The following is a 15,107-nucleotide window of genomic DNA, read 5'->3' as shown; positions in this document are numbered from 1 at the left end:
TGCATCTCACAACTTCATTTTTTAAAAAGATAAAAAAAAACTTTAGCGTAAAGAGCGAGGCGTGGAGGAGGGGACAGCTCTAATTTTAATGTCGCTCCTTACTTTCAGTTTAAAAAACTTATTTTTTTATTTAATATATGAGTCAAACGAGCCTGTCTTTGTGTGAGACATTTGCATATTTGGTATGTTATGTATATATGATTGAAAAATAAATGAACCTGAACCTGAAAATTGCCCCAGAACATCTCCATGTTTAAAATGGAGTCACCTACGAGAAAGCAAGACAAATAAGACGAATTGTGTATATGTGGAAAATTTCCCCCTGTTAAATTTCCCGTAGAAAATTCCTCTTCGGAAACTTCCCTCCAAAGGGAAAATTCTCCCCGTAAGAAACCTATCACAAGAACCCCCCCCCCCCCGTCCCAAAAAATATCTGTATACTTCCCAATAGCAAATACTATATGTAAATGTAGCCCAAATTTCATAACATGCAGCCCTTCCTCCGGTGGCTGTGGGGGTCATATAATCCCCAAATGCATAGTTATTGGACGTTTCAATATTGTCGAGCAAAACAGCTATCTAAAAATTTTGATCAGACGACTTCGAGAAAAAAGGGCGTGGTAGAGGGAATAATTACCCTCCGTTTGTTATGGTCACTTTAAAAGAGCACTAGAACTTTTTGTTTCCATTCAAATGAGCCCTACTCTGATCTTCTATGATTATTGGTTCGATACACTTACCCATGGGGAGAACAAAGAAAAAAAATATAACAAAGATACATCCGTGATCTTTTATCTAGCCAAAAAAATACACAATTCCACAATTTGCAGATGGGAGCTTGAAACCTCAGCAGTAGTGTTCTCTAATATGCTGAATCTGATGGCGTGATTTTCAATAAGATTCCCTGACTTTTGGAAGATTCTCTCCCCCCTCTTCAAAAATCGGGCAAATTTTCTCAGGCTATTGATGGGTGATCACTACTCATTAAACTTAAGGAATCTTATAAATTTGGAATTAGCATAAAGCGTTAATTCTTTTGATGTATCTAGTGTTCTCAGAATTCTGTTTTTTAGAGTTTCGATAACTATTGGGTCGAGTCGCTCCCTACCTGCAGTTCGTTGTCACGAACTGTTTGATGTGGCTGAAAAGTATACGTACTTCATTCCAAAAGACAAAAACTATTTGACCGGAAGAAGTATTTCCTCATTCTCGGAAATATTAGCTTTGTTATGTTGATGACGCATTGTTATCAATAGATGATAATGTCAAAGAGATAAGAAGAAAATTTTCGAACAAGCCTCTTCCCAGTTGATAATACAATTCTTGTGAGGATTCTTATATTTAAATATATTAATGGCGTCGTGTTTATTTATAGGACTCATATTTATCCTTTCTAGTAAGTCATTTTCAGCACATTATCATCAAATGACAACACCCCCGTTCTACCCCCTTTTTAAGTGTCAAAGATGATGGAATTAGAGTAAAATGAAAATTTTCACAGAAAATGTATTTTTTGGTGTCTTTTACGCACTATTATATATGTGACGTCCTGGTAAAAATAGTCTCCTAGACTCATGGTAAAAATAGTGGTTCGTGATGTGTTTACAAAGCTTTTGTCTTCATCGAGGTCCCCTTATTTCTATCTGCATGCCCTGTAAGTCTAGTCTATTCAGAGAAAGGAAAAAAATAATTGTTGCTCTAGAATCAGTTGTCACATAGGCTATAGATAAAACAAATCTTCAAAATGATTTTATTTGGAGTTTACCGGGCCTTGTACACATGCCCTGTAAGTTACAAATTTTGGGCTCATATTCGAGTTTCAGCAACCGAAACCGCTAAAATTGGCTTCATATTTCTTCTGCACAGGGGTCACCCGGGCGAAAAGTGGACAAATATCCTTTTCAAACTGGTTGGAGAGACAAAATATAAGGTCCGTTTCGTGCCTCCTAAGTCTTTTGGTCTGGAATGATTGAAAACATAATAATTCAAGTAACTGGACTGAACAAAAGTATTGGGAGTTCTAGCTGATCGGGAAAAAGCTTGGGTCCATTTTTGGGCGAAACAAATTATTCATGTTTTTTTTGTGCATTAGGGGTTCCCTTGACTCAATACTTTACGAACATAAGTTTAAAACTATCAAGAAAAAATGGTCGGCCCTTTTTCGGACAAACCAATATCGGAGACAAAAATGTTTTTTTTATTCTTAACCCTTTTCCTAAACATAATATTTAGCTGTCCTTGCCCTCCCCAAATAGTTCCTGAAAGTTTAAATTGATCTTTCCAACCGTTCCCGCCATATTACAGATGGGCCGTTTTGATAGCATGAGTGAATGTACTGTCTTTTCATATACCTCACCACTTCAACCGTAAATATAGACAAAGCTTTTCTGAAGCTAAAAGTATCAAAACTTTGGGATCGATGGGAGACACGTGTTTTAGCCCCCACATTCCTTCCCTCAACACAGTCCTTCTTGAGCTTTTAAAATTTTGTTAATTCCAAAAGGTTTCTAAATATACCAGTTTTCTTTAAAATAAGCCGTTAAACAGCTCTCTATTATGTTTTAATGCCCCGCTAGCTGTGGAGGAAAAAAACGGAAAGATATAACAACTATGCTGTCGATCCGAAATATCCTGGCTACAGCCATTTTTTTAGTTTTTCAAGTCAAACGATTTTCCTTGTTGTTCAAGCCAGGGGACTGTAGGTCTCCTATACAGGAGTTTCATAGAAGGTGGTTTTAATATTATGCATTGTGTTTCGATCTGACTCTATTTTAAAAGTTATTGGCTATTTTATTTTTTACTATGGGACGTGATCGTCTCTTACTAGATTGCTAGCTACCACTGCAACCCGGACATTGCAGATACAGTATTTCGCTAGTCTGGCCACATAGTTTCATTGATTTACTCTGCTACTCAACCATAAAAAGATTTTAAGCCCCATAGGAGCGTTGCAACTTGAGAAGCTCAAGTTTCAACTTGATACACCAAGCTGGGCCTAAGATATTGCAGATAGGCCATTTTCATAACCTGGCAAGAAACAGTGTCATTTGGTTTACATCGCTACTTAACTCCATATAGGTTATAAGTCCTATTGGTGGTTATAGTGCAAGAACATTTTGGTGGGTCAGGAAAAAAATTTGTTTAGTCTCCCCCCCCCACAATAAAAATTAGAAATGTAATCCCCCCATCCCTCCTTTCTTTGCCTAATAAAGCGTGAAAGTTTCAACTTCATCTTTCCGGCCGTTCCTGATATATTGCAAACGTGTTATTTCGATAACCTGGATACACATAGGGTCTTTTGATTTACCTCCGACCCCTCGCTCAAGTCAAAATTTAAGATGTACTTTACCCACCTCCTAACTGTCCCTCAAAGTTTCAGTTTGATCCTCCTAGCCATTTCCGAGATATTACAGATAATTGGAAAACTTAGGTACCCTTAGTTTCTTTTGATTTACTCAGGTACGCGTATCGTTACCAACATATACCCTTTGAAAACTCTAGGAGTCTTGACCTATTGAACGATTCCTAGGAGCTCTTAGCCAAGGCCAAACATGGCCAGCTTTTCTACCAAAGCACATTTATCTGTGAACAATAGGCAACTTATTTAGTTTAGGGTCATTGCCCCTAGGACTCTGGGGTGTATTTTGACTTCGGAGGTATACTTATCAGACCTTGTGACGTTTCTGAGCAAGGCAACTATCTCAAAGATGATCTAAAAACATGGGCATTAAAGCGGGGTCGAGTAACAGAAAAGACGACAGGAGGGAAGCTGGTTGCCTTCCAATCCTTTTTTGCCCTCGAAAGGGCACTAGAAACTTAAGTTTCCAATAGAATTAGCCCCCTCCCAAGTTTTTACGACCACCCCTCTATTACAAAGTGACCCAGGAAAGAAAACTTTTGGCACTTTCCTGGTTAATTTTTGGACCCAGTTTAGTCGGGTGACCAATATTTTCTCTATTTTTCCCCGTAGCCCAAAGACTTGAGGGTTTAAGTTGGGAAAAGATTGGTAAGAGATTTTTTGCCCTTATTGGGACAAATTTTTTGAAGATGGGGCCATGCATGGAATAATTTCTTTGTACTATAGCTTCCTCTTGGCCCAAAGTAGAAAGGCCCCTATTACTCGTGAGACTAAATAATTTATGTTTTTTTTTATGGGTTTTGTTACTGAGAATGAAAAAACAGGATTTTTCTTACTTTGATGTATTTTCATCGTTTATTGATTTTAATGGGGGCAATGAACCCTTTTTCAAGGTTGATTTATTTATGGTTTCCAAGTGAATAGTTTCCGGGGCGAAGTTTGCACATGCGCATTAACGGGGGAGAGATGTATTGATCCACGAAGGGGAGAGGATTTCCGAGAAATTGATTGCATAATCGAGGGGAGAGAATTTCCGAGAAATTGATTTGCATAATCGAGGGGAATTATTGATTTAAGAAAGGGGAATTAAGAAACAAATATGGCTTCTTTGATCTTAGGTCAAAGGGATAAACGGTCTTTAGGTCAGAGAGAAAAATTAATATTCTATTTTTAAATATGGCTTCATTGATCTTTAGTGTCAGGAATTAGAAATGACATCACTTGTTATCTTGGAATTATGCAAGAGTCTAAACAGATAGAAAAATCCTTTTTTAAATACGGCTTCTTTGATCTTTAAGTCAGAGGGATAAATTGATATTCTACCGAAACCTTAATAGTGTAGTTAGGAACATCTATGAGATGAAGAGATTAACACGGGAAAGGGTTTCCTAGGAATCTCAAATGTGACAGCTCAGGGATGCCAAAACAAAAGGAACACGCAAAAATTACTTTTAGGGGATTATTTGGGCGAAACAGTTCGAGACATTTTAGAAGATGATTTGGGCGAAATAGTTTGATGCATTTTAGAAGATGATTTTAGAAGATGATTTAGAAGAGGATTTGAGGGTGAAACTCCGTGGTCATTGTAATACGGAAGTTCCATTTGAACAGTGTTGTGAGGTCCTCTACCCCAACCCTAAAGGGCCCCCCAGGCCCAAAAGCCCCCCCCCCCAACCCCACTGCTCCCCCCGGGCCCCCCGAGACCCCAAATGCCCCCGAGCCTCCAAAGGCCCTCCCGACTCCTCCCAAATGCCCCAAGACCCCCAAATGCCCCCCGGCCCCCCAAGTGCCCCGAGCCCCCCATTTTTTAAATACTTTTGAATCAATTTGTTTGCATGTCTGGGTTGGTGTTGAGTCCAAGAATTTGTCTTTGTTGGTTTTTATATCTAAAGTGCCTGTCTTTCTCTGTCTGCATGTCTGATTCTATATGTTTGCAAGTCTGAGTTGGTGTTTGCAAGTCCAAGTATCTGTCTTTGTTGGTTTGTATATCTAAAGTGCCTGTCTTTCTCTGTTGGCATGTCTGATTCTATTTGTTTGCATGTCTGGGTTGGTGTTTTAAAGTCCAAGTATTTGCCTTTTTTGGTTTGTATATCTAAAGTACCTGTCTTTCTCCGTTTGCATGTCTGATTCTATTTGTTTACTTATCTGGGCTGGTGTTTGCAAGTCCAAGTATTTGTCTTTGTTGGTTTTTATATCGAAAGTGACTATCTTTCTATGTTTGCATGTCTGATTTTATCTTTTGGCATGACTTGGTTGATGTTTGCAAGTCCAACTTTATGTCTCTGTTTGTATGTATATCTAAAGAGCATTTATATCTATGTTTTCAGTTCTGATTATATTTTTTGGAATGTCTGTGCTGGTGTTTGCAAGTCCAAGTATATGTCTTTGTTGCTTTGTATATCTAAAGTGCCTGTCTTTCTATGTTTGCATGTCTTATTCTGTTTTTTTGCATGTCTGGGTTGGTGTTTGCAAGTCCAAGTATTTGTCGTTGTTGGTTTGTATATCTAAAGTGCCTGTCTTTCTATGTTTGCATGTCTTATTTTATTTGTTTGCATGTCGGGGTTGGTGTTTGCAATTCCAAGTATTTGTCTTTGTTTGTTTGTATATCTAAAGTGCCTGTCTTTCTCTGTTTGCATGTCTGATTCTATTTGTTTGCATGTCTGGGGATGGTGTTTGAAAGTCAAAGTATTTGTCGTTGTTGGTTTGTATATCTAAAGTGCCTGTCTTTCTCTGTTTGTGTGTCTGATTCTATTTGTTTGCATGTCCTGGTTGGTGTTTTGCAAGTCCAAGTTTTTGTCTTTGTTGGTTTGTATATATAAAGTGCATGTCTTTCTCTGTTTGAATGTCTGATTCTATTTGTTTGCATGTCTGGGTTGGTGTTTGCAAGTCAAAGTATCTGTCTTTGTTGGTTTGTATATCTAAAGTGCCTATCTTTCTCTGTTTGCATGTCTGATTCTATTTGTTTGCATGTCTGGGTTGGTGTTTGCAAGTCCAAGTATTTTTCTTTGTTGCTTTGTATATCTAAAGTGCCTGTCTTTCTGTGTTTGTGTGTCTGATTCTACTTTTTTGCGTGTCTGGGTTGGTGTTTGCAAGTCCAAGTATTTGTCTTTGTTGGTTTGTATATCTAAAGTGCCAGTGTTTCTCTGTTTTCATGTCTCATTATAATTTGTTTGCATGTCTGGGCTAGTGTTTGCAAGTCCAAGTATTTGTCTCTGTTGCTTTGTGTATCTAAAGTACCTGTCTTTCTCCGTTTGCATGTCTGATTCTATTTGTTTGGATGTCTGGGTTGGTGTTTGCTAGTCCAAGTATTTGTCTTTGTTTGTTTGTGCATCTAAAGTGCCTGTGTTTCTCCTTTTGGATGTCTGAATCTATTTTTTTGCATGTCTGGGTTGGGGTTTGAAAGTCCAAGTATTTGTCTTTGTTTGTTTGTATATCTAAAGTGCCTGTCTTTCTCTGTTTGCATGTCTGATTCTATTTGTTTGCATGTCTGGGTTGATGTTTGCATGTCCAAGAATTTGTCTTTGTCGGTTTGTATATCTAAAGTGCCTGTTTTTCTTTGTTTGCGTGTCAGATTCTAATTGTTTGCATGTCTGGGTTGGTGTTTGCAAGTCCAAGTATTTGTTTTTGTTGGTTTGTATATCTAAAGTGCCTGTCTTTCTCTGTTTGCATGTCTGATTTTATTTGTTTGCATGTATTGGTTGGTGTTTTGCAAGTTCAAGTTTTTGTCTTTGTTGGTTTGTATATTTAAATTGCATATCTTTATCAGTTTGCATGTCTGATTCTATTTGTTTGAATGTCTGGGTTGGTGTATGCAATTTCAAGTATCTGTCTTTGTTGGTTTGGATATCTAAAGTGCCTATCTTTCTTTTTTTGCATGTCTGATTCGCTTGATTTGCATGTCTGGGTTGGTGTTTGCAAGTCCAAGTATTTGCTTTTGTTGGTTTGTATATCTAAAGTGCCTGTCTTTCTCCGTTTGCATGTCTGATTCTATTTTTTTACATGTCTGGGCTGGTGTTTGCAAGTCCAAGTATTTGTCTTTGTTGGTTTGTATATCTAAAGTGCCTGTCTTTCTCTGTTTGCATGTCTGATTCTATTTGTTTGCTTGTCTGGGTTTGTGTTTGCAAGTCCAAGTATTTGTCTTTGTTGGTTTGTATATCTAAAGTGCCTGTATTTCTCTGTTTGCATGTCTGATTCTATTTGTTTTCATGTCTGGGATGGTGTTTCCAAATCCAAGTATTTGTATTTGTTTCTTTGTATATATAAATTGCTGGTCTTTCTCTGTGTGGATGTCTGTTTCTATGTTTTTGCATGTCTGGGCTGGTGTTTGCAAGTCCAAGTATTTGTCTTTGTTGCTTTGTATATCTAAAGTGCCTGTCTTTCTCTGTTTGCATGTCTTATTCTATTTTTTTGCATGTCTGGGTTGGTGTTTGCAAGTCCAAGTATTTGTCGTTGTTGGTTTGTATATCTAAAGTGCCTGTCCTTCTATGTTTGCATGTCTTATTTTATTTGTTTGCATGTCGGGGTTGGTGTTTGCAAGTCCAAGTATTTGTCTTTATTTGTTTGTATATCTAAAGTGCCTGTCTTTCTCTGTTTGCATGTCTGATTCTATTTGTTTACATGTCTGGGGCTGATGTTTGCAAGTCCAAGTATCTGTCGTTGTTGGTTTGTATATCTAAAGTGACTGTCTTTCTCTGTTTGTGTGTCTGATTCTATTTGTTTGCATGTCTGGGCTGTTGTTTGCAAGTCCAAGTATTTTTCTTTGTTGGTTTGTATATCTAAAGTGCCTGTCTTTCTCTCTTTGCATGTCTGATTCTATTTGTTTGAATGTCTTGGTTGGTGTTTTGCAAGTCCAAGTTTTTGTCTTTGTTGGTTTGTATATATAAAGTGCCTGTCTTTCTCTGTTTGCATGTCTGATTCTATTTGTTTGCATGTCTGGGTTGGTGTTTTCAAGTCCAACTATCTGTCTTTGTTGTTTTGTATATCTAAAGTGCCTTTCTTTCTCTGTTTGCATGTCTGATTCTATTTGTTTGCATGTCTGGGTTGGTGTTTGCAAGTCCAAGTATTTTTCTTTGTTGCTTTGTATATCTTAAGTGCCTGTCTTTCTCTGTTTGTTTGTCAGATTCTATTTTTTTGCGTGTCTGGGTTGGTGTTTGCAAGTCCAAGTATTTGTCTTTGTTGCTTTGTATATCTAAAGTGCCTTTCTTTATCTGTTTGCAAGACTGATTCTATCTGATTGACTTTTTAAACGGGTTTTTTTAAGTCAAATTATATGTCTATGTTTGTTAGATTTTATAAAGTGCCCGTTCATATCTGAACTCACGAATTTTTACACGTGTATGAATTTCAGGGTTGGTTTTTGAAATTTAATGAGTTATTCTTTGTTGGTTTGTATATCTAAAGTAATCGTCTTTCTGAATTTGATTTTCTAATACTAATTAAGAGTATGTTAGTGTAGGGGTTTGAAAGTCAAAGTGTTTGTCTGTGTGTCTTTGTATATCTAAAGTGCCTGTCTGTCTCTGTTTGCATGTCTGATTCTATTTGTTTGCATGTCTGGGTTGATGTTTGCAAGTCCAAGAATTTGTCTTTGTCGGTTTGTATATCTAAAGTGCCTGTTTTTCTTTGTTTGCGTGTCAGATTCTATTTGTTTGCATGTCTGGGTTGGTGTTTGCAAGTCCAAGTATTTGTTTTTGTTGGTTTGTATATCTAAAGTGCATGTCTTTCTCTGTTTGCATGTCTGATTCTATTTGTTTGCATGTCTGGGTTGGTGTTTTGCAAGTTCAAGTATTTGTCTTTGTTGTTTTGTATATCTAAAGTGCCTGTCTTTCTCTGTTTGCATGTCTGATTCTATTTGTTTGCATGTCTGGGTTGGTGTATGCAATTCCAAGTATCTGTCTTTGCTGGTTTGTATATCTAAAGTGCCTATCTTTATCTGTTTGCATGTCTGATTCTATTTGTTTGCATGTCTAGGATTGGTGTTTGCAAGTCCAAGTATTTGTCTTTATTGGTTTGCATATCTAAAGCGCCTGTCTTTCTCTGTTTGCATGTCTGATTCTATTTGTTTGCATGTCTGGGTTGGTGTTTGCAAGTACAAGTATTTGTCTTTGTAGGTTTGTATATCTAAAGTGCCTCTCTATCTCTGTTTGAATGTCTGATTCTATTTGTTTGCATGTCTGGGTTGGTGTTTGCAAGTCCAAGTATTTGTCTTTTTTGGTTTGTATATCTAAAGTGCCTTTCTTTCTCTTTTTGCATGTCTGATTCTTTTTGTTTGCATGTCTGGGCTGGTGTTTACAACTCAAAGTATTTATCTTTGTTGGTTTGTATATCTAAAGTGTCTGTCCTTCTTTGTTTGCATGTCTGATTCTATTTGTTTGCATGTCAGGATTGGTGTTTGCAAATCCAAGTATTTGTCTTTGTTGGTTTATATATCTAAAGTGCCTGTCTTTCTCTGATTGTATGTCTGATTCTATTTGTTTGCATGTCTGGGTTGGTGTTTGCAATTCCAAGAATTTGTCTTTGTTGGTTTGTATATCTAGTGCCTGTCTTTCTCTTTTTGTATTTCTGATTATATTTGTTTGCATGTCTGGGTTGGTGTTTGCAAAGTCCAAGTATTTTTCTTTGCTGTTTTGTATATCTAAAGTGCCTGTCTTTCTCTTTTTGCATGTCTGATTCTATTTGTTTGCATGTCTGGGTTGGTGTTTGCAAGTCCAAGTATGTGTCTTTGTTGGCTTGTATATCTAAAGTGCCTGTCTGTCTCTGTTTGCATGTCTGATTCTATTTTTTTGCATGTCTGGGTTGGTGTTTGCAAGTCCAAGTATGTGTCTTTGTTACTTTGTATATCTAAAGTGCCTGTCTTTCTCTGTTTGTGTGTATATCTAAAGTGCCTGGGTTTCTCTGTTTGCATGTCTGATTCTATTTTGTTTGCATGTCTGGGTTGGTGTTTGCAAGTCCAAGTATCTGTCTTTGTTGGTTGGTATATCTAAAGTGCCTATCTTTCTCTGTTTGCATGTCTGATTCTATTTATTTGCATGTCTGGTTTGATATTTGAAAGTCCAAGAATTTGTCTTTGTCGGTTTCTATATCTAAAGTGCCTGTCTTTCTCTGTTTGCATGACTGATTCTATTTGTTTGCATGTCTGGGTTGGTGTTTGCAAGTCCAAGTATTTGTCTTTGTTGGTTTGTATATCTAAAGTGCCTATCTTTCTCTGTTTGCATGTCTGATTCTATTTGTTTGCATGTCTGGGTTGGTGTTTGCAAGTCCAAGTATGTGTCTTTGTTGCTTTGTATATCTAAAGTGCCTGTCTTTCTCTGTTTGTGTGTATATCTAAAGTGTCTGGGTTTCTCTGTTGGCATGTCTGATTCTATTTTGTTTGCATGTCTGGGTTGGTGTTTGCAAGTCCAAGTATCTGTCTTTGTTGGTTGGTATATCTAAAGTGCCTATCTTTCTCTGTTTGCATGTCTGATTCTATTTATTTGCATGTCTGGTTTGATATTTGAAAGTCCAAGAATTTGTCTTTGTCGGTTTGTATATCTAAAGTGCCTGTTTTTCTCTGTTTGCATGTCTGATTCTATTTGTTTGCATGTCTGGGTTGTTGTTTTCAAGTCCAAGTATTTTTTTTTGTTGGTTTGTACATCTAAAGTGCCTGTATTTCTCGGTTTGCATGTCTGATTCTACTTGTTTGCATGTCTGGGTTGGTGTTTGCAAGTCCAAATATTTGTCTTTGTTGGTTTATATATCTAAAGTGCCTGTCTTTCGCTGTTGGCATATCTGATTCTATTTGTTTGCATGTCTGGGTTGGTGTTTGCAAGTACAAGTATTTGTCATTGTTGGTTTTTATATCTAAAGTGCCTTTCTTTTTCTGTTTGAGTGTCTGATTCTATTTGTTTGCATGTCTGGGTTGGTCTTTGCAAGTCCAAGTATTTGTCTTTGTTGGTTTGTATATCTAAAGTGCCTGTCTTTCTCTCTTTGCATGTCTGATTCTATTTGTTTGCATGTCTGGGCTGGTGTTTATAACTCCAAGTATTTGTCATTGTTGGTTTGTATATCTAAAGTGCCTGTCTTTCTCTGTTTGCATGTCTGATTCTATTTGTTTGCATGTCTGGGTTGGGGTTTGCAATTCCAAGGCTAGATTAAGTTAGGTTAGATTAGGTTAGGTTAAGTTAGGTTAGCTTAGCCTACATACGTGCACGTACGTTTTGCTACTACCGCAAGCTTGCATAGTGAGAGAGAAATACAAAGTCGACCTGCGGGGATTTTCCGGCGAGTAAGGTTAGGTTAGGCTAGATTAAGTTAGGTTTGGTTAGATTAATATAGATTATGTTATGTTAGGTTAGGTTAGCCTACGTACGCGCGCGTACGTTTTGCTACAACCGCAAGCATGCATAGTGAAAGAGAAATATAAAGTCGACCTGCGGGGATTTTCCGGCGAGTATGGCTAGGTTAGGTTAGGCTAGATTAAGTTAGGTTAGGTTAGGCTATATTAAGTTAGGTTAGATTAGGTTAAGTTAGGTTAGGTTAGGTTAGCCTACGGACACGCGCGTACGTAGGCTAACCTAACCTAACTTAACCTAATCTAACCTAACGTAATTTAGCCTAATCTAACCTAACCTAACTTAATCTAGCCTAGCCTAACCTAACCATACTCGCCAGAAAATCCCCATAGGTCGACTTTGTATATCTCTCTCATTATGCATGCTTGAGGTTGTAGCAAAACGTACACGCGCGTACGTAGGCTAACCTAAACTAACCTAACTTAACCTAACCTAATGTAACCTAACTTAATCTAGCCTAATCTAACCTAACCTAACCTAACTTAATCTAGCCTTACCTAACCATACTCGCCGGAAAATCCCCGCAGGTCGACTTAGTATTTCTCTCTCACTAAGCATGCTTGCGATGCAGCAAAACGTACGTGCACGTATGTTGGCTAACCTAACCTAGCTTAACCTAACCTAATCTAACCTAACTTAATCTAGCCTTGGACTTGCAAACACCAACCCAGACATGAAAACAAATAGAATCAGACATGCAAACAGAGAAAGACAGGCACTTTAGATATACAAACCAACAATGACATATACTTGGACTTGCAAACACCGACCCAGACATGTAAACAAATAGAATCAGACATGCAAACAGAGAAAGACAGGCACTTTAGATATACAAACCAACAAAGACAAATACTTTGACTTGCAAACAACAACCCAGACAAGCAAACAAATAGAATCAGCCATTCAAACAGAGAAAGACAGGCACTTTAGGTATACAAACCAACAAAGACAAATACTTGGATTTGCAAACACCAACCCAGACATGCAAACAAATAGAATCAGACATGCAAACAGAGAAAGACAGGCACTTTAGATATACAAACCAACAAAGATAAATACTTGGACTTGCAAACACCAACCCAGACATGCAAACAAATAGAATCAGACATGCGAACAGAGAAAGACAGGCACTTTAGACATACAAACCATCAATGAGAAATACTTGGACTTTCAAACATCAACCCAGACATGCAAACAAATAGAATCAGACATGCAAACAGAGAAAGACAGACACTTTAGATATACAAACCAACAAAGACAAATAATTTGACTTGCAAACACCAACCCAAACATGCAAACAAGTAGAATAAGACACTCGAACAGAGAAAGATAGGCACTTTAGATATACAAACCATCAAAGACAAATACTTGGACTTGCAAACACCAACCCAGACATGCAAACAAATAGAATCAGACATGCAAACAGAGAAAGACAGGCAATTTAGATATATAAACCGACAAAGACAAATTCTTGGACTTGGAAACATGAACCCAGACATGAAAACAAATAGAATCAGACCTGCAAACAGAGAAAGACAGGCACTTTAGATATACAAACCAACAAACACATATACTTGGACTTACAAACACCAACCCAGACATGCAAACAAATAAAATCAGACATGCAAACAGAGAAAGACAGGAACTTTAAATATACAAACCAACAAAGACAAATCCTTGGACTTGCAAACACCAACCCAGACATGCAAACAAATAGAATCAGACACACAAACAGAGAAAGACAGGCACTTTAGATATACAAACCAACAAAGACAAATACTTGGACTTGCAAACACCAACCCACACATTCAAACAAATAGAATCAAACATGCAAACAGAAAAAGATAGGCACTTTAAATATACAAACCAACAAAGACAGATACTTGGACTTGCAAACTGTTCCGGGTGGAGGACTAGTGTTATATATTTGTTTGTATTTAAATCGGTTGAAGTTCGGCTCTCAGTGTTATTTGAAGGTTGGTTAAGAATGTTTGAAAAAAAAAAAAAATTTCTGGGGTATATATTTTTATTTTTTGGATGTTTTGGATTTTGTTTATGTTTATTCCATTGGTGGCACTATATAGGGGTATGCCAGATTATGGCATGGCGCGCTCAATTGCCTGGGTAATGAAATTTAAGCGCCGAAACCCATTTAGGCAATGAGTTTTCATCTGACGAGCCCCGATATATGGTGATCACCTTGGGAATATAATGTTTTTGTAGATTTAAGGTGCTATAGCTTGGTTTTGGAACATTGACGTATGCTTATTGATGCTGATTTTGCTCTATTTTGGACTTGATTTTCGGACTGTCGGATTGGTTATACTGTCTTGTCCTGGGGAACTGGATGGATGAGTAGGGTCTAGACCTTGTTCAAGTACTCATTTATTTCAGTTACTAAAGTAGGAAGACAGTTTTTTTTTTTTTTTTTTTTTTTTTTTTTTTTTTTTTTTTTTTGCCAGGTGATTACCGTAATACACTATATGATTTCAGGTGGGATCTTGTGCTGGTGGAAGAATTGTTTAAAAAAATTTTCCCCGACAGACCTTAACCCTGATCCAGGTTTTAACCTGAGACGGATAATTGTTTGGGGAAATCTTTTTATTTTTGTTTTTGGGTTGTTTTTTGGTGTTATGGTTAATGGAAATATGCTTGATTTTTGGATATGATTTGGATTTTGTTTTGTTTCTCGTGTTTGGTTTTTTACCTTGTTCTTAATGATAAATTATAATGCTAGTAATATTAAAAGCCGTCTATCCGATATTGGTAGGTGGACTGGTCGTTGTTTTATATGACGAGACAATTTCACCCCTAGGGCTATGGTACAAATCACTTTATATAATAACAAGTTTCATTGTTTGTTTCGGGGTAGGGTAAATTGTAAAACAAATAATATCATCTATTTGTTGGAGTGTAAAATTTGTGGCGTACAATATGTGGAGGAAAGCATTAATAACATATATGAGATTTTCGGGGCACAAAAGCACAATTAAAGGTAAAAAAACGAATAGCTATCTAGTACAACATTGTAATAATGGTACCTGTGCTTTAACTGATTTAACCATTACGATTTTAGAAAATTTGGAATTAAGTAATCTAGCTAAAGAAGAGAAAAAATATAAATCTACGTAAACGTGAAGACTATTGGATCCATACCCTCGGTACTGCTTATCCCTTCGGGTTGAATGATCGAGTGGCAAAATATGGAGACATGTCTAATGTTGTTGTTAATTGTATAAATGGTTTAATGGATCATCCTTCTTTTAATCATCCCGTTAAACGTAAAACTCAATGAAGAGGGCATAGGAAAAATAATAGAAAAAAGAATATAGATTTAGAAATCTATTTGAAGGATTTGTGCAAACTATTTGAGTCTAATGGTATGGCTAGCATAATAAAATGTTTAAATAAGTTATCAAAAA

General features: G+C 37.0%; 1 protein-coding gene across 1 annotated transcript in view; it reads left to right on the top strand.

The window, feature by feature from the left end:
- The first annotated feature begins 1,322 nt into the window (after positions 1–1,322).
- The window catches only part of LOC148953170 (uncharacterized), a 198,465-nt gene continuing 184,680 nt past the window's right edge, over positions 1,323–15,107 (top strand). The window contains exon 1 of the mRNA XM_089088338.1: positions 1,323–1,396. Coding sequence (XP_088944464.1) covers positions 1,354–1,396 — 43 coding nt within the window. The 5' untranslated portion in view covers positions 1,323–1,353. The remainder of the gene's footprint in view (positions 1,397–15,107) is intronic.

Source organism: Artemia sp. Qi Xiang Cuo, chromosome 4, assembly GCF_049724085.1.
Source record: "Artemia sp. Qi Xiang Cuo chromosome 4, ASM4972408v1, whole genome shotgun sequence".
Lineage (NCBI taxonomy): Eukaryota > Metazoa > Arthropoda > Branchiopoda > Anostraca > Artemiidae > Artemia > Artemia sp. Qi Xiang Cuo.
This window is presented reverse-complemented; position numbering and strand designations above follow the sequence as displayed.